General features: G+C 29.8%; 1 protein-coding gene across 4 annotated transcripts in view; it reads right to left on the bottom strand.

Moving 5' to 3' along the window:
- Positions 1-19,131, bottom strand: part of LOC115234337 — a 108,720-nt gene that overhangs the window by 14,011 nt on the left and 75,578 nt on the right. For 3 of the 4 annotated variants that reach the window (XM_029805347.1, XM_029805349.1, XM_029805348.1), the window contains 7 exons: positions 18,836-19,003; positions 18,328-18,469; positions 18,072-18,104; positions 16,654-16,668; positions 10,145-10,347; positions 9,203-9,294; positions 7,988-8,197 (listed from right to left, as the gene is read on the bottom strand). In XM_029805347.1, the coding sequence (XP_029661207.1) occupies positions 7,988-8,197; positions 9,203-9,294; positions 10,145-10,347; positions 16,654-16,668; positions 18,072-18,104; positions 18,328-18,469; positions 18,836-18,884 (744 nt within the window). In that variant the 5' untranslated portion in view covers positions 18,885-19,003. The remainder of the gene's footprint in view (positions 1-7,987; positions 8,198-9,202; positions 9,295-10,144; positions 10,348-16,653; positions 16,669-18,071; positions 18,105-18,327; positions 18,470-18,835; positions 19,004-19,131) is intronic. The other variant, XM_029805350.1, reaches the window with a different exon arrangement.

The raw sequence follows: 19,131 nt of genomic DNA, 5'->3' as shown, positions 1-19,131 counted from the left end.
ATTTTCTTATTTACTATAAAGATGAGTAATGAAAAGTTGAACGTTTTAATTTCTTAATATAAATCTGATTGTAGTTACTTTACTATATTAATCAAAACATAAGCAGTAGAGAATTAAATTTTTTTGATGCATATCATACAAGATATGTGATTATAACGAATACGCGAGATTTTGAGATGACCATAATCGTATATTTACAGCTTTGAGAATTAAACTCATCAAAATTAAACCGATTTTAATATTCATTTCGGGAAATATTTATCGATGACGTGTTTCATCAACTTGCTGTATTTACTTTCATCGATCTAACTAATGCCTGCGATTTCACGGAGATTAAGCGAAATAGAATATATCAAGAATTAAAGAGATTGAAAAATTAGAATTATCGAGTCAATGGAATGTGAATACATTTGCGCTGAAGAGAATTTCCGTTTTAACATGCTAGAATATGTGATCGTAAAATTTTCCAGCTTACATTGCCGTTCTATATTAACCCGGAAATAGGCCGAATTTCATTTTATGACGCAAATAATCGTGCAAAGGACATTTTACAGCTTGCTTATGAGTCACTGCTATTGCGCACACAATGCGTATGATGAGTCATATCTTGTTCTTTATCAGCATCAAAAATACGAAACAAAATTTATTTCATTACAAGAATATTTGTTAATTATTCTCTTATATTTTTAAGTTAGAATGTCGGAAAATGCTTCCTCGATTTTAAGATGTACAATTTATTTTTGATAACTAATTTTAATATATCGACATGTAAATCACTCAATGTTTAACGATGCTAGAAGGCACATGTACAAAAGGATCATTTAGGAATTAGATCATTTTAGGAAATCCTTCTTTTCTCGTACGAAATGAATCACAGTAAAATCGATCAAGTTTTTGCAAGATTTATTCGATTAGACAGAGTTTACGTCATGCAATTTAATTAGGCGTACCGACGAAGGGTAGAGATTCAATCGAATTTACTACGTCTATATATCCCGTTAGAATTTCCTGTCTCTGACAGGATTCGTGATCCCGATCAGATTTGGGTCAGCGTGCTATTAGTCTGAGGTCTTGACTGATTGCAAGACAGGATAAATTTAGCGACAACGAAATATACTCGCGATTCGAATCATAAGATCCGCAAAGAGTTTATACCTTATACGAATTGTGTGCGCGTGTTTAATCGTAAGTATGTAAACATGCAATATGAGCGATAGAGATCGGATTGATTGATTGATGATTCCCTTTATAACACAATCGTAATTGATGTTTTTTTTGTGGAAGAACTCCCGGGACAAGGCCTGCCAACTCTGAAGCGTGCTCTCTTTGTTACATTTTTCATAGGATATACATGCGATGCAAAGCGGGCACACAAAGCGCTTTCTCATTACAGCCGTGGGCTTAAAGTCAACAGAAGCTTTCCGAGTTTCGCAAGTTGACCGGAGCTCGATCCTTCATGTCATTTAAGACTTCCTATCCCAGAAGGAATAGAGATTAGTCGCAATCAGCAAAGTACAGTAAAGTGGACAGTGGCTTAATTTAAGCGGATTTCATTAAAATTTGATTGCTTCTCATCTTAATGTTTGCGTAAAATTGATATCTTATTTGCTGTATTTACGCACTTAATTCTGACAAATTATAAACGAATTTAATAATACAAATAGTAAAAATTTAGTACGTAAATTTTATGCGATTTGCGTTTCTAACATCTAACAATTTCGTAACTAAAAGTTTTGAATATTCTCATACTTTTTAATAATCAGAGGATTTGATATCATTAAGATATCAAATCCCGATTTGCAAATTTCGAAATCGGTTTAATTAAATGTGAATAATATATAATACTCATTTTGCAATAATATTTTGCTTAGATATTGCCTTTAAAAAAATACAAGTTTTCATTTTTAAAGAAAATTATATTATTTTATATTTTCTAAAATTACACTTATAGATATGCTTTTTATCCATATATATGAAATTCAGCCTAAGTTTCTTTATATCTTGTATCTTTATTAGTGGTTGTCAATGAAATGATATCCACGCGAAAAAAGTTGGCAAGCCTCGATTCATCGAGAGGAAATAAGCTAAACGTTTCGTCTCATGGGATGATTTCTCGACCTCTTTTTCACCTTCAGAACTTTGGCTCGTAATTGATTACGAGAACGGAAATGGAAAGAACGTGTATAAGCAATCAGTAATATTAATATCACTTGCTGAGCTAATTTTTATCGCGCAACAGAAGAGATATATTTTCTGCGAAATTTATTATCGACATGATATTGATCAGGTAATTTTTTTATATAAAAGTGGGAAAGTAAAAAGTAGAAACGTTCACATATTAATTTATCAATATTGATAAGTTTAATGTTTCACAAATTGGGAACGGAAAAAAGTACAGAGTGAAAAAATAATGATTACGTGATTGACGTCAAGAATTGATGACAATTATGGATGAATTTTCTAGATGGAAATTACATACTCTTGTTACGTAACTAATATGGAAATATTTTCTAGCAGTTCATAATAACTGTCTTCCTGTAATATAATTCTAAGAAAATTACAATGTGTGTTACTTCAAGTACTAGAAATATCAAAAAAGTCTAAATATATACGATATAGTAATGTGCATATTATGTGTCTTATAAAAATACAATTATTTATAGCATCAAAAAATTACAATTTATGAAACTTGAATTACTGCAAAAATTAAAGACAGAATAAACGGTGCGAATTATATATACATATTGGCGCGTATTATTATATTTCCACATTAAAAGTAACAAGATGAAAAATTTACTTTTTTGTTTTGTGATTTAAGCTTGTTTTAGAATTAAACTTTTCTATGATTTTGTGTATAAAATCAGTTTATAACGAATTCGTAAATACAAAAGAAAATTATTTAATATAATACAATAAATATATAATAAATTATTTCTATAAAAATTGTTTCTTTCTCGAAATTCAAAAATTCTATAAGTTTTCCATAAGTTCACGAATTCGATATTAATTGATAGCATGAATTAGAACAGAAACAGGAATCTACTCTCCTAATTACTCACACAAATGAACTCTAAGAGACAAATATATGGATCTAATGGGTCCCTAGGGTAGACAGAGAAAGAGTTAGTAATCGCTAAATAGACCTTCAGTTTCCGAAAAGAAAATCATAAAATATACGAGTGGGCTCAAAGGTGAGACAGAAAAATATACAGAGACAGAGAGAGAAGGGGGTACGGCGTAGGTCACACAGACACAAAAAAACGTGAGAGAGGGTGAGAAACAGTAGAAGAGAAAGACAGGATGAGAGCCTCGATACAGCCGAGGTTTCTCTCCAGCATGTACAAGTAGGGCCACAAGAAGATAAAAATGAGATTTTAAGACATGTACCGATGGTCACGCGATGTCCGCCCTGTGGAGTAGAGCGAATTGGCAGCCGCAGTCCCGGGGCTCTCGGGCTCTTCTGGGGTACTGAAAGCACTGCTCCAGGACGCAGCAGCCCCCGCCCCCGCACTGCATCACCATATCCGACAATGTGGTCATTACCTTCCGTCATTTACGTTCGTTCGTTTTGTGCGTATTGCATTATTTGTTTTGTCGTTTATCGTTTTATTTTTTTCGTAGTCGTGTGTAAAAGATCCGTCGAATGTAACACGAGAGTGTGGTCGGAGGGAGGGTACACACGCAGCGCAGAACAGTATGTGGGAGAGTAGTACCGGTAATCGCATGTAGCGCCAGCCGATATTCGCGAATTTCGTGCAGTCAATCCGAAGAAACGACGTGGAGATAGAAGAGAGGAACAGAAGAGATCAATAGAATTAAATTGTATTAATTGAAATTATTAATTAATCTTACGAACTATAGCTACGTGACTAATGACTAGCTAATGGCTGTTTGAGGAATGTGGATGTCTCTACGCTAAAGATACATATGCATTATTATTTTGTTTAATTTCTACTGGGTTCTCTACTACTACATTATAAGATCCTACACTAATGAGGTTGAGTTTAATACTTATAATAATGAGAAGAAAAATTTATTGATCGTCAATTTAATCACTTGATATTGTTTTTCTTTCAATTTATTATGTAATATGCATGAAAAATGATCATATTTAATAATTCAAAAATAAAAATATGATCACACCGTGAAATAGATATTTCTTTAAAAAATATCATTATGTTTTATATAAAAGAATATCATTATGATATAAATTATTTAATTATTTATTTAATAAATTAACTATACATAAATTATTCAAATGTGTAGCATTAAATTGATGATCTAAATTTTTCTCTGGATAATTTATTCTAAAATATGCGGCAGTAATTTTGAACTTTAATATTAGATTAAATAGAATAATTTTTGAAACATTTTTAAAACTTTCTTGCTTTGAAATGATCCACTAAACTGTTACAATAAAATAAACAATTTAATTTTCAATAGTTTAATTAATTATTACTTGAAAGAGAATGGAATAAAAGATATCTTTCAGAAATATTTTTACTTTTTACGAGATAGATAAGAGAGAGCGTTATTTATTTCTTTCATAATTCATTTCTCGATGGAATATAATTCTTGTAGCCTACAATTCATGTAGCCTAATATATATCGTACAATATTACCGCATACATATAAAGAATAATGGATGTGTTACTAGTTTAATTTACGAAGATTCTTTGTAGAAATCTCTCTCGTCGGCACAACTTTTACTTCTTTTTAAAATAAAAAATAAAAATTGTCCGATAAATGAAAATATTTGAGAAAATATATTATGAAAAAATGAAATAATATCAAAGATTCCATCTTTTTCCGCTCTTGTTTCAACATAAAACTCTATTTAATCTATTATAGCGATAGCGATCACGATTATATCACTACAAAGATATTAAAAACTTATTAACGTGAATATCTTTTTTTATAATATTGCGTCTATAATATTTTCTCTATAATATTGCGTTTACAATATGCATTGCGATTAGAGAAATAATAATCGAACATTATCTGACACGAATTGCAAACATCGAATCGCATTTATCATGAATCCAATCTGATTCTTTAATAATATTTTGAATGATTATATAATTTTCTAAAGATTAGACAACTATAATTTTCCTAACAAAATTAAAAATTAGCAACAATTATAAAATAAGATCTCATAACAATTTATTTTCAACTGTTAACTCACGACATATCAAATTACTATTATTCTAAATTAACTTTCAATTCGTATATAAAGACGCGAGATACTGCATTGTTATTTTGATTTTTAACCAATATGATAAGCAACGTAGCTCACTTATTAACGGGTAATTGCAATGTTATATAATCACGATAAACATCTGATAATTTATCTGTTACTGCATCGAAGCTTGACAGATGTTGCAGAAGCTTACAAACTTTCAACCATTCTACATCGTGATCAGCAACAATTAATTAATACCAAGATTAACAAGAACTATATATATATATTTATTCTTTATATTATATTTAGCCTTATTAATATAAACAGACTCATATTTACTAATGTTCAAATTTTCAATATGTACATGCGCGTTCTACAAAAACTATTAGGAGAAAGTTTAAAGAGAGTATAATAGAAAAAATTTGAATATGTGTATTTTGGATATACAAAGCTAAAAGAGATTGAATCTCTGAAACGCTTCGATACATTGTAATCATGTTATTGGAAACTGTTTCCATAGAAAAAAGCAATAATAAAAAATACTACAAATATGTATTTCGATAATATTGAATTTGTAAAAGGAGATTGCACTCGTTTTTAAATAACCGATTCAAACTTTCGACTTTGATGAAAAACAACAATTGATGAAATGTATGCTGACTATAAAATCGTTGCGGTCGTTTTCTTTTTTCACGACGATTATTCACTGTCGCCAATTAAATCGCAATGATCCACGGGAGGTCAAATCGATATGTCTAGAGTTTCTCTAGTTCCTTTTTTTTGTACGACCGAAATGGAAATTGTTATAAGCTCTTATTTTTTATTCCCGAGATATATACAAATTATGCAGACAGATCATTAGTAGCAATATTGTTGATGACGTTTTAATTAATTATCTTGAATCTCGTCCGTAATTCTGCATGACGTCAAACTCGACCCGAGCAAAAGCTCTTTTGTTGCGCGAGACAAACAATTCGCCATGAATCGGGTAATCGCACAAACCGGGCAAAACAGCTTTACGTAAAGATAGTTCCCAGACATGAAATGGTTAGTTTCATAGTCAATAAACTTTACCCATTAGCAGCTTGCTATTGACTTATTCTACTAAGGTGTACTAATCAAACGCGGTCTGCAGCCATATTAATTGCAAACTCACAGTATTCATGTAAATATAAAATAAAGTTATTTAATGTTTTAACTATTAAAACATCCAGAGAGAAATTCTATTTTTTACTATTAGACAATATATCATAAAAACAGGCATTTTAAATTCTCTTTATAATATAAGCATTTGTAAAATTTTATTACTTATACATGCGATAATAACGCGATAGGTAGAATAATGCACGAATACAAATTAGCATTGAAATAATTAATCGATATTTATGCAATCGTATATTTTGACGACAAGTTTCCCCGGATTGAGTTTCTCTGATAAATGCTAGTTAATGTTATTTGTTGGATTACTCAAAATCAATTAAGACTAATTAAGAAACAAAATTTTATAATCTATTTGCATTTGCAGATTAATCCGTTAAAATGTTTTAATTTTTAACCGCTTATTGTTAAAGCGATTATTAATGACTAAATATTTAAATTATTTGCAATTTTCACTAATGAAACTAATTGTCTTTAAACATCTGTCCGCTGCCTTAATCGATAAAATTTGGCTAGGAATTTATGATAGAATTTAGAAAACGCGTTCTCGGCAATTCCCATATCAAGCTGCAATGCGTATATGGTTAAATGCCGTTGCACGAATAGGATTATACTCTCGCGAATGAACCAGAATTCATGGCATGCTAATAGTATACGGTAGAACCATTACGTTTGCGCCTTTACATCCGCGTATTTCCGGCCATATGTCGACATTATTCGAATTTTGTGTTCCCGACGACCATATGTTCGTTTACATCGCGCAATATTCAAAAACCCGTCGTATGCATAATGGAGATCGCACATGCACATCGCACTAGCCCTATACGTATAATAAAGTGCCGATATTATACGCGGATTTCAAAATCTCGAAAGAATGAATATCAAATATCCGATGTCGATTCTCGTAAATCGAAAACTAAACGAAGTATATTTTTGAAACCTGTAATATTTAAATTGGAAGATCGCATTTGATTGTGAAATATCTCTCCGACCGTCTTTGCCCTGATAAATTTTAATATTATTGTACTAACAATAAGAACATACACTTAGTCATACGATTTCAAATATCGAGAAATTTCCGTATTAAAACGATATTAATATTAATCCCTTTTTTAGTTGATTATATGACGATATTAAAAAATCCATAATAAATTGATTATCTATCTTCATTGATTGTGCCACAAAAATATGTATAATAATATTCAATATTTTAAGATAAAAGAAAATTATTTGGTTTTGCAAGAAAAGCGGTAAATTTTAATTTCAATGAAACTTTATACATATATATATATATATATATTGTATATGGTTTCAATAGAGCATATTTAGAAATCTTCAGTTGCTAAACAGTTTTAGATTGCGAAGATACGTTCTTCTGAAGATGCAATTATTAAATAGATGTATTTACTAAATTATTCGAAATAAAAAATGTCTTTCATGTGGGGGAGAGATATCCATTTTTTAAAATAATTTTTAGCAGCAAAAGAAAATTTCTAATTTTTTTTTTTTTTTGCCTCTCGAGGATAATAGTCTCATAGATTGATCAGCCAGATTTTTCCAACGCTACCTGGGCGCGGCTTATATTACACAATGCGAGCGCAGGAAGGCTCGTTGCATCATATCGGATGCAGTATACCTATGCGTTACCTGAGAGCACGCGTGTTGCGTTGGGTGTTGCGTATACGCGGGGTTCGCGGCCGTGCACACGCCCGTGCCGGGAACCTTCAACTGCTCCTTGTAGTCGGGCTGATAAGGCAACAGCATCCGGATCTTGCCCCAGCGATTGAAGAACAGCGCTATCGCACCCGCCCAAACTATCAGCACTAACACTACTATGCCCACCTCGACGCCGCGAATCTGTGAACGGAACACAAGTCGCGTTGTTTTGATTAATTCGCGGCATGAAAATATTCATGCAATAACAATTTTGATATGTGTATCTAGTGTATTTTTATATATGTATATGTTTATATATGTATTTTTTTATATGTATATCTTGTAATATGCTTTCGGCATTCAGCATATTTGCATTTATTAAGGGATTCGTCGAGTGAGATATATGTTATTCGTTACCTCTCAACGAGCTTTTAAAATGGATGTCTCTCTTTCTCTCTCTCACGATATAAAAAGTTAGAAAAGCAATATAATTTCGAAACACATACTTCTTCGCGCAAAGGAATTGCGATTCTCGCGCCTCAATTAGATTTAAAAAAGTTTCGCGGCCATATTCCACTCTCTTTGCGTATTTTCTTCTTTCTTTCATACCTCTCGTAAAATGATTTTATATCCCACTAGGTGATAAATTGTCTATCTACCCTCCTTCATGAATAATGCTTTGCATTATTGATTTCACCGAAGAATATGCATATAGAAATTCTGAAAATTGTTGTAAAATCTACTTCGCAAAAAATTATATAATTATTCTATATTATATGTTTGTGCGGAGAATATGCGAAAGAAAATTTTTGAATTTATTTTAATATTCTTGGAAATCGTATTCGAAAAAAGTTACGAAATACTAAAATAGAGATAAAAGAAGCATCGCTTTATTCAACAGCATTTTTCTTTCGTTCCTCTATTTCGATTCTTCTCGGTATTGTATTTTATAAAGTGATTTCTCCTTGAAGTACATATTATATTGCCTTCGGTTTCATGTAATATTTAAGAAAATTCTCAATCACCAGTCGCGATGTTTATACGTGAATTTAGAGGAGCAAAATTTTTCGAACTATTCAGTCGCTGTTATAAATGAATCAGCGGATTACTTATTTATTCAATGTTGGAATAATACAATTATTTTCAATACGAGATAACAAACTTTGAACGCGAAATTGCGTATCGTTTAGGAAAAAAATAGCTTACTTGTATATACGGTTGTTGTGAGGACGGTGGAGGTGGAGGAAGAGGACCACCAGTTACCGCTGCATCTTGCTGTGGAGACGTGCGTGGTGGCTCTGAAAACGACACGAGCTCGTTTACACGATAATCGCTTCACGTCGGATCGCGTCGTATATATCATCGCCGGATTTTATATGATTTACGTTGGATATTGTTACGTCGGAAAATAACCGATAAACTTATCTAAACCAATTTCTGTGTACTATATATGATTAACTAGTTTAAGCAAGCAGAAAAAAATTAGTTTGGGATTTCCAGAAAATGAATTCTCTCTTCAATTGGAATTTAATCTGTACGATATTGCGGTCTCGGTGTTTCAAAAATAGAACTGTAAGATAAGATGAATCAAATCCCGTTGCCAAATATTTTTACTATACTATAAAGAGATCTCTTATACTATTTAGTTATATATATGTATCATAGGATTGCAAGTTGTACCGAACTGAATTAAAACCTTTCAATCTTGCGAAGCTAACCACGAGATAAACTGGAATTGAATATTTTTAATATATTGAACTATGAAGAAAACAAAAAAAAAATTTTTTAATAGATAGTTTGTTTTACACATCGTTATATTTTCAAATTAAATAATCAAAATTTTTTAAATATTTTACTCTATACAATACATATCTTTATTTAAATATATTTTTCCGTACACATAGACTATTATAAATATAAACTCTATTGATGAAAGAAATGAAACAGATAAAAAGCAGACACATTTACGGAAATGTATCATAGAACGTAAAATATTCCGAAATATAGCTCGCTGCGTATTTTTTGTTAAAAGAATAAATAAATAATAAATAACTACGCAGTAATAATAAATAACTACGGAAGCATCATGACGGACGTTTACGATTACTACATAGATTAGAGAAATATTTCTCTTTGTCAGAAACGCACCTGTCACATGTGACCGTGATGCCGGAGACAGGTAAAGCTTAGGAAGGCAAAGCTTACCGAGTGTGCGGAAGACGATTGGTCGACTTCGAAACTTCTTTCCGGCTCTCACAGCGGTTACGACCAGCTGATATTGCGTATCAGCTCGAAGATTGCTCAAGGTGACCGCTTCGCTATTTCCTGCGACCACCGCCACGACCCTGTAACTAACCACCTTGCCGTTATGATTCGATATTTTACGCTTACGATCGCGTACCCATAAGATCTCGATTGAAATCGCTCCACGGAAATATTCCATGTGTAAACCGGTTATCTCGAAGATTTTCTTACCCTACTTCTATATTTTTAGAAATAATTACTATTAAAATGTTAAAAATTTCGGCGTTCTCGTAATAAAAAATTAAATTATATTATTAAAAATTATGCATGAAGTAACTTCTTCTTAAAATCAAATATTTTAGAAAATATAAAATTGCATAAGATCAAAAAAAAATTAATAAATATTGTTTTTATAAAACTGGGAATAATAATTAAATTATACTTCATTCAAATAATAATTGATTTCCATTAAAGCCAATGCAAATGCCAATGCAAATGCTACTGACATGTGCGTATAGATAATCCTTTTATTAAAACAATTAACTTTTGGCTGTTGATTATGATCATGATCATCAGTCATATAATTTCACTTTTATATGAATATGCTCGGAAACGAAAGATAAAAAAGTTTGTGTGCACTCTCGAAGTGTATACTCTTCACCGTCTCGCTGAAGATTGTAACAATACAAACAAGAACCAGAAAGCAACCAACTAGAAAACGTGACAACATAAAAACTATAAACACAGAAACGACGAGACAAAATTATCGCAAAATAGTTATATTTACAAAGTTAACCATATATATATATATATATATATACATTTCAGTAGAAAGATTATCTATACGCACTAATGTTTTGGTTTACATTAATCTTATTTATACTTATAGTCGTTTTTTAAAAATTTCTCACATTTATTTAAATTTATTTTCATCATGTGTGATTATTATATACAATTGATTATTATAACAATAATTTTAATGTTTTATGATAGTGAAATGGATTATATTATAATATATATTTTTTATCAACATATTAAAAAAGGAAATCTAGATTTATGAATTATTTAAATAAATAAAAGATTCATTAATTATTGTAATAATTTGTAGAAAAGCATATTAATTACACAGTAATTTATAATTATTTATTTTAATTAATATATATAAGTTTAATATTTATCAATTGACAGTTTATTAATCGATGTATATACGATATATAATTAACAGTCTATTAAATGTTAGCTGTACGATATGTTAATTGGTATATCATAAACAAAAAAAATTGAAAACATCTGATGACCGGAATTTTGTGGAGCGAATATTGTAATTTAATCAGAAGATGCACATTGAATTTCGATATGTCACGGTTGTCGTAAGTCGATCGACATTTTTTAGAAGCCTTGATAGCATAGGGCAATAGAATCGCAATATAATAGTTCCATCATGATAAGCATTAAAATAACGATTATTAAAGCAATATAATAGTTGCATCATGATAAGCATTAAAATAACGATTATTAAAGCGCAACTTCGATTTAGCGTTGCCATGGTTTGATAAATTCCATTCAAATGATCATCGTTATGTTGCGAACGACGATAATTGGTTTGATATTTAGATATACTGTTAATAATCCTGAAAGATCGAGTTTATGAAAATAATCTGATGGAATACCGATATTCGATAAAGTTTCGTTTCATTGCATAAAATAGATGTACATATTATTATCAAGATCGCAATCATAAATATTATAACGTACTTTTATTATATATTTTAGATGCAAATAAAATAGTTTGTTTACTGCAATCAGTATAGAAATAATACCGTAAATAATTTTAACTATATAATCGAATAAAATTGACAAAAATTTCAACGCGTAGCGATGTGCTGTATTTAAATTTTCAAGATATATCTATACTTGTGTTTTAAAGAATATTAAGTTCTTAAGATATTCTATATCTTAAGTTTATACCGCGAGATGTCCAGTTTAATATACATTTTAATCAAATGATGACAATATTAAATCATAAGTGAAATAGTCTATTCTTATAAATTATCCCTATTCTTTAAAGATTATAAACTACATTTAAATTACATTGTTATATAATATCCTCTCTATATACATTGTTATATAATATCCTCTCTATATACACAAAATACATTTGATGCATTGCATTATATGCATTCCATTGTTGATGCTGAGAATAATATAAGACTCTTCTAAAATAAACGAAATATAAAGTGGAAATAGCTCGATTGAATATTGAATGAAAACAAAGCCTCGAGCTACTTACAACAGGTATTCTCTAGCTAGCTCCAATTAACCCATTTAATATCCCCTCTCGTATGTTTTTGTCGTTACATAAAGCCGTAATCTGACCAGCCTAAGTGCATGCAATGAGCTTTATATAACGAGACCATAGCCTATCCTAGACCGTCCTATCGCGGAAAAGATCGATGCTATGCATTTTCGCAAGAGACTGCACTCTTGATTCTCTAGTATCATATATAAACGGAATGGGTCATTCGACCTGCTCATGTTTGCGTTTTATCATAAACTAATGCACAGGATATTTCTCATTAAATACATTTCTTTTGGAATCGATTTTCTTTAATAAAGAACCATTGATACTTTTTGGATTATGTCGATGTTTGGTTATGCTAATCACTCTAAAAATATTTGCAAATCAAATTCTCTTCACAGGAGTGAAAATATATATAATTACGAAAATGTTGGAAAAGACAAAATTTTGTTTTTTACCAATAAATAAAAATTACTTAAATTTTACTTTAGTAGAAAATTTTAAATAATATTCATATTTCTGTTCCGATTGTTAAATATTGAAAAGTAATAACGATATTTTCTGCTGACATTTTTACAATTTATTTTACTAGAAAATTCGGGTTTTTTTATATTTAAAAGGTTAACTCTAAATATTTTTTGCGGAACCTACTCAATATATCACGTTCCGATATTTTATACTTGACTGAATTTAAACATTTTTTTAGTTATGGTTTGCACGAGTTGAATTCTATATACGTTTTATTTAATTTAGCTTTATTATCTTCTTGATATATTGCCATTTCTAAATTTCGTGAGTTATATCACTCATCGTTACTTTCATATTTACGTAAAACATACATAAATAATAAGTTTTTTTTTTTTACATTGCTAATATCTATATTACAAATCTGCAAATTATTTTATTCTAATGTCATAACTTCAATATTATTTTGTATTATATGTAACATTTTAAGCTTGTTACAATTTAACTTTTTTATAGAAATACATCTAAAATTATTTTTAATATTATACTTAGTTCTTTGTTATTCTAAAATATTAAATTTAAATTCAAAAAGATTTGGAAAATCTAAGGGCTCAGATATACTATTAGAAAAACGATCTGCATATATGTAGATGTAGGAGATGGGATTTTATTACACTATTATTATTGTATTGGTAAACAGTAAAACATATACATAGTTTTGATATATAATGATCAATTCGTGAAAATTATTATAATTTTATTTTAATGCAGCGATGACAATTAATATAATCTACTCTCATTTATAATCCTTTATACAAAATGCGTGTTTAACAATATTATTTGCCATTATTTATTGCATTACGCGTGCTATTTTAATTTGATCGTTAACATCTCGAAATTCAAGCACCTAAAGCAAAATGTTATATAATACTTATATTATTTTAGAAGAATTTTTCCTTTGTGATTTATTACACATGATGAAAATTTTGTGATAATATATAATTTGTTTTATTCGTTTCCAGTTCAAATACGATCGGTTTAAGCAATATCTGTTTTAATGGCATGCTATTTTGTGAAATTTGAGAAACTCAGTTAACGAGTACAGTGAATTTTATTATTAAATAAATGCACATTTTATGATAAAATGAGCGATTTTACCGATATGAATAAAGGTAAAAAATTTTACCTTTAGTAGCATAGTATTTATTATACTTTATACACGTCGTTAAAATATGGCGATTTTGGCGAATACTCGGGTTATAAGCAAAAGGAACATGTCGCTTGAAGAAAAAATGTGATATACCTGTGGTCAGAATTCCTGTGCCGCAAAAGGAGGTAAAAATCTCAATTAATATTGAGGCCTCTTTGAATTAATGTGGATATTATATTCGGCACTGCGGATTGATAAATCCACTATCTCGCTCATTTTTTTTCTATAAATCCGTAAAGTCTATTCTTATAAATTATCCCTATTCTTTAAAGATTATAAACTACATTTAAATTACATTGTTATATAATATCCTCTCTATATACATTGTTATATAATATCCTCTCTATATACATTGTTATATAATATCCTCTCTATATACATTGTTATATAATATCCTCTCTATATACATTGTTATATAATATCCTCTCTATATACATTGTTATATAATATCCTCTCTATATACATTGTTATATAATATCCTCTCTATATACATTGTTATATAATATCCTCTCTATATACACAAAATACATTTGATGCATTGCATTATATGCATTCCATTGTTGATGCTGAGAATAATATAAGACTCTTCTAAAATAAACGAAATATAAAGTGGAAATAGCTCGATTGAATATTGAATGAAAACAAAGCCTCGAGCTACTTACAACAGGTATTCTCTAGCTAGCTCCAATTAACCCATTTAATATCCCCTCTCGTATGTTTTTGTCGTTACATAAAGCCGTAATCTGACCAGCCTAAGTGCATGCAATGAGCTTTATATAACGAGACCATAGCCTATCCTAGACCGTCCTATCGCGGAAAAGATCGATGCTATGCATTTTCGCAAGAGACTGCACTCTTGATTCTCTAGTATCATATATAAACGGAATGGGTCATTCGACCTGCTCATGTTTGCGTTTTATCATAAACTAATGCACAGGATATTTCTCATTAAATACATTTCTTTTGGAATCGATTTTCTTTAATAAAGAACCATTGATACTTTTTGGATTATGTCGATGTTTGGTTATGCTAATCACTCTAAAAATATTTGCAAATCAAATTCTCTTCACAGGAGTGAAAATATATATAATTACGAAAATGTTGGAAAAGACAAAATTTTGTTTTTTACCAATAAATAAAAATTACTTAAATTTTACTTTAGTAGAAAATTTTAAATAATATTCATATTTCTGTTCCGATTGTTAAATATTGAAAAGTAATAACGATATTTTCTGCTGACATTTTTACAATTTATTTTACTAGAAAATTCGGGTTTTTTTATATTTAAAAGGTTAACTCTAAATATTTTTTGCGGAACCTACTCAATATATCACGTTCCGATATTTTGTACTTGACTGAATTTAAACATTTTTTTAGTTATGGTTTGCACGAGTTGAATTCTATATACGTTTTATTTAATTTAGCTTTATTATCTTCTTGATATATTGCCATTTCTAAATTTCGTGAGTTATATCACTCATCGTTACTTTCATATTTACGTAAAACATACATAAATAATAAGTTTTTTTTTTTTACATTGCTAATATCTATATTACAAATCTGCAAATTATTTTACTCTAATGTCATAACTTCAATATTATTTTGTATTATATGTAACATTTTAAGCTTGTTACAATTTAACTTTTTTATAGAAATACATCTAAAATTATTTTTAATATTATACTTAGTTCTTTGTTATTCTAAAATATTAAATTTAAATTCAAAAAGATTTGGAAAATCTAAGGGCTCAGATATACTATTAGAAAAACGATCTGCATATATGTAGATGTAGGAGATGGGATTTTATTACACTATTATTATTGTATTGGTAAACAGTAAAACATATACATAGTTTTGATATATAATGATCAATTCGTGAAAATTATTATAATTTTATTTTAATGCAGCGATGACAATTAATATAATCTACTCTCATTTATAATCCTTTATACAAAATGCGTGTTTAACAATATTATTTGCCATTATTTATTGCATTACGTGTGCTATTTTAATTTGATCGTTAACATCTCGAAATTCAAGCACCTAAAGCAAAATGTTATATAATACTTATATTATTTTAGAAGAATTTTTCCTTTGTGATTTATTACACATGATGAAAATTTTGTGATAATATATAATTTGTTTTATTCGTTTCCAGTTCAAATACGATCGGTTTAAGCAATATCTGTTTTAATGGCATGCTATTTTGTGAAATTTGAGAAACTCAGTTAACGAGTACAGTGAATTTTATTATTAAATAAATGCACATTTTATGATAAAATGAGCGATTTTACCGATATGAATAAAGGTAAAAAATTTTACCTTTAGTAGCATAGTATTTATTATACTTTATACACGTCGTTAAAATATGGCGATTTTGGCGAATACTCGGGTTATAAGCAAAAGGAACATGTCGCTTGAAGAAAAAATGTGATATACCTGTGGTCAGAATTCCTGTGCCGCAAAAGGAGGTAAAAATCTCAATTAATATTGAGGCCTCTTTGAATTAATGTGGATATTATATTCGGCACTGCGGATTGATAAATCCACTATCTCGCTCATTTTTTTCTATAAATCCGTAACTTGTCCAAATCTATCATCACGGCGTGATTTATTTGGATATTGCGATGCATCTGTCGATGCGAAAAACAAATATGCGAGCCACATATGTGGGTTAGAATTTATTTGATTTTAATTATCTTTTCCGTTCCGCTCATATTATATACATATGTATATCACGTATGATGTTACATCAAATGGAAGTATACAAATTTCGCTTTATTTTTATTATTTTGTCATGCTTGAATAATTTATTTTTATCTTTTTTTTTTACTGAATGTAATTTTTTATCTATTTAATGGTATGAATTTTGTCCAATATATTAAAAATGTCATTTATAAGAAAAACACTTACGTAACTTTAACATATATTTATTCATTTTCTAACGTATTTTTTTAATATTAATTCTGTGCAGCTTCAAGTTTTTTCTCTACAATTGGATAACGAATTGCTAAGTCAAATTTACTTATACCAGCTGGATTTAAAATAAATAATATCTTTAGTTAATAGTTATTAACTAAAAATCTCTTTTTAAATTAAGAAAATTTGGAAAGAGATAAAGAAAATAAAGAAAAATCTAAATATGAACGATGAATAAAAGAAAAAAAAATTTTTTTTACTTGCTGATATTTACTATAATAATAATAATAATTATACAGTGTTACGAACACTCCACACGTCTCTACCCATGTATAAAATTTTAACTCGATAATTTATATATTAAATGTCACTTCAATATTTTAGCTTTTGAATGGTAGGGAGTATATGCAGCTATATTTAAACGTCCCCAGCAATTAAAGGAAATACCGGTGGCGTGTAATACGCGTACTTTCGCATTAAATGCGACGTACACGAGATCACATGCACACGCCCATCACGCACAACTCAACTTTCTCGCTATCCTTTCAATTCTTTTCCAATAATAAGCGTATATTTAGCACAGACCGCAACACATTATATATGTTGCAGCTGTTAAACTTTTTACAGATATATATCAGATTCAAGCCTAAATGTCTGCATTGCGGCATTTTGTCGCAATCCGCGAAGATGTAAGTATGTCAGTGTGTTTCAATTTTCTGTCATGGAATGTGTGAGAAAAATGAAAAGTAGAAATGTAAATCGAAGGGGATCAGAACAGAAAAATTTATATCACTTTCCAATTTCTCAATTATGTCGCACACGCGAGCACGTAAAATAGAATAAACATCCAATAATTTAATCCCACGGAATTATCTCTTCAAATTATGAATAATAAAACTTTCTTGCGTCAAACATCAATATCATCTAACAAATCATACCTTTCGTGAATGATATCCGTGTTTGTATGTGACCTATAAAGAACAATAACTTCCTAAAATAAAAACATTACGAAGACAAGTAATTAACACAGATTGAGCGTATTTTTCATTGAAAAATTTTCATTTCTTTAGAAAGATATACCCATACCAGAATAGACAGAACGCGAAACTAGTATTTTTTTTTTTTTAATGTCGTTTGTGCATCGCGAAATGAAAATCTGAGTCGATTCGCAATATCGAAATCGCTGGAACGCACCTGGCGTCGGTTGGCTTGTACGTGACGTCGTATTTTTCGATCTGCTCAATCTGGCTGGTACTCCAAGAGACACGTACAGACGTCGGATTCAGGAACATTACCGTTATGTTTTCCGGGACACCGGGAATGCCTGTCACCGAGCCTGTAAACACGAAATATATCTGTCATTATCCGATAATATATCCGCTTCTTTAGAAACGTCGATTTTCTCAAAACGATATCGCTCTCTCTTTGATCACAGACAGAACTCTTTCTTAACGAAAATTTCATTCAATCATATCTTTCCCAGTAAAATTTTAACATTCAACTTTAAATATTTAGCAATTAAACTTGAAACAAAGATTTTGCATTAAAGCTCTTTTAAAACTAAACGAAGAACTAAATTTCACAATCTACACGATTATAATTATTATATCGATTATCGTGTAATATATTTTGCTTCTCTTATAAAAAGTCTCTTTTTACTATTTTCTATTAATTATGTGTAATCACGTGACTCTTCGTTTACCTACGAATCCAGCTCCTTGGAGGAATAGTATTGTGGCCCAAAGGACCATGCCGCCAGGATGGCGGGCCGGATATGGACCGCGTATCCTTCCGCACACGTGTCCGTCTCCACTTCTGTTTCTTATTGTAGCCGTGTGTTTTTACGATGCCAAAACGAAATGCCAGTAATCTATACACACGTTTAGCTAAATTCTAATCCAAGATCTATACTCAGAGAATTTTTTTTAGGAACTCTATCTACACAAAGAATATTGTAAACTAAATTTTCAATTAAAATTCAATTAAAGTTCTGTGAAA

This window comes from Formica exsecta, unplaced genomic scaffold, assembly GCF_003651465.1.
Source record: "Formica exsecta isolate Colony F162 unplaced genomic scaffold, ASM365146v1 scaffold2, whole genome shotgun sequence".
NCBI classification, from domain to species: domain Eukaryota; kingdom Metazoa; phylum Arthropoda; class Insecta; order Hymenoptera; family Formicidae; genus Formica; species Formica exsecta.
The sequence above is the reverse complement of the archived record's forward strand: the minus strand, read 5'-3'. Positions and strand labels throughout refer to the sequence as shown.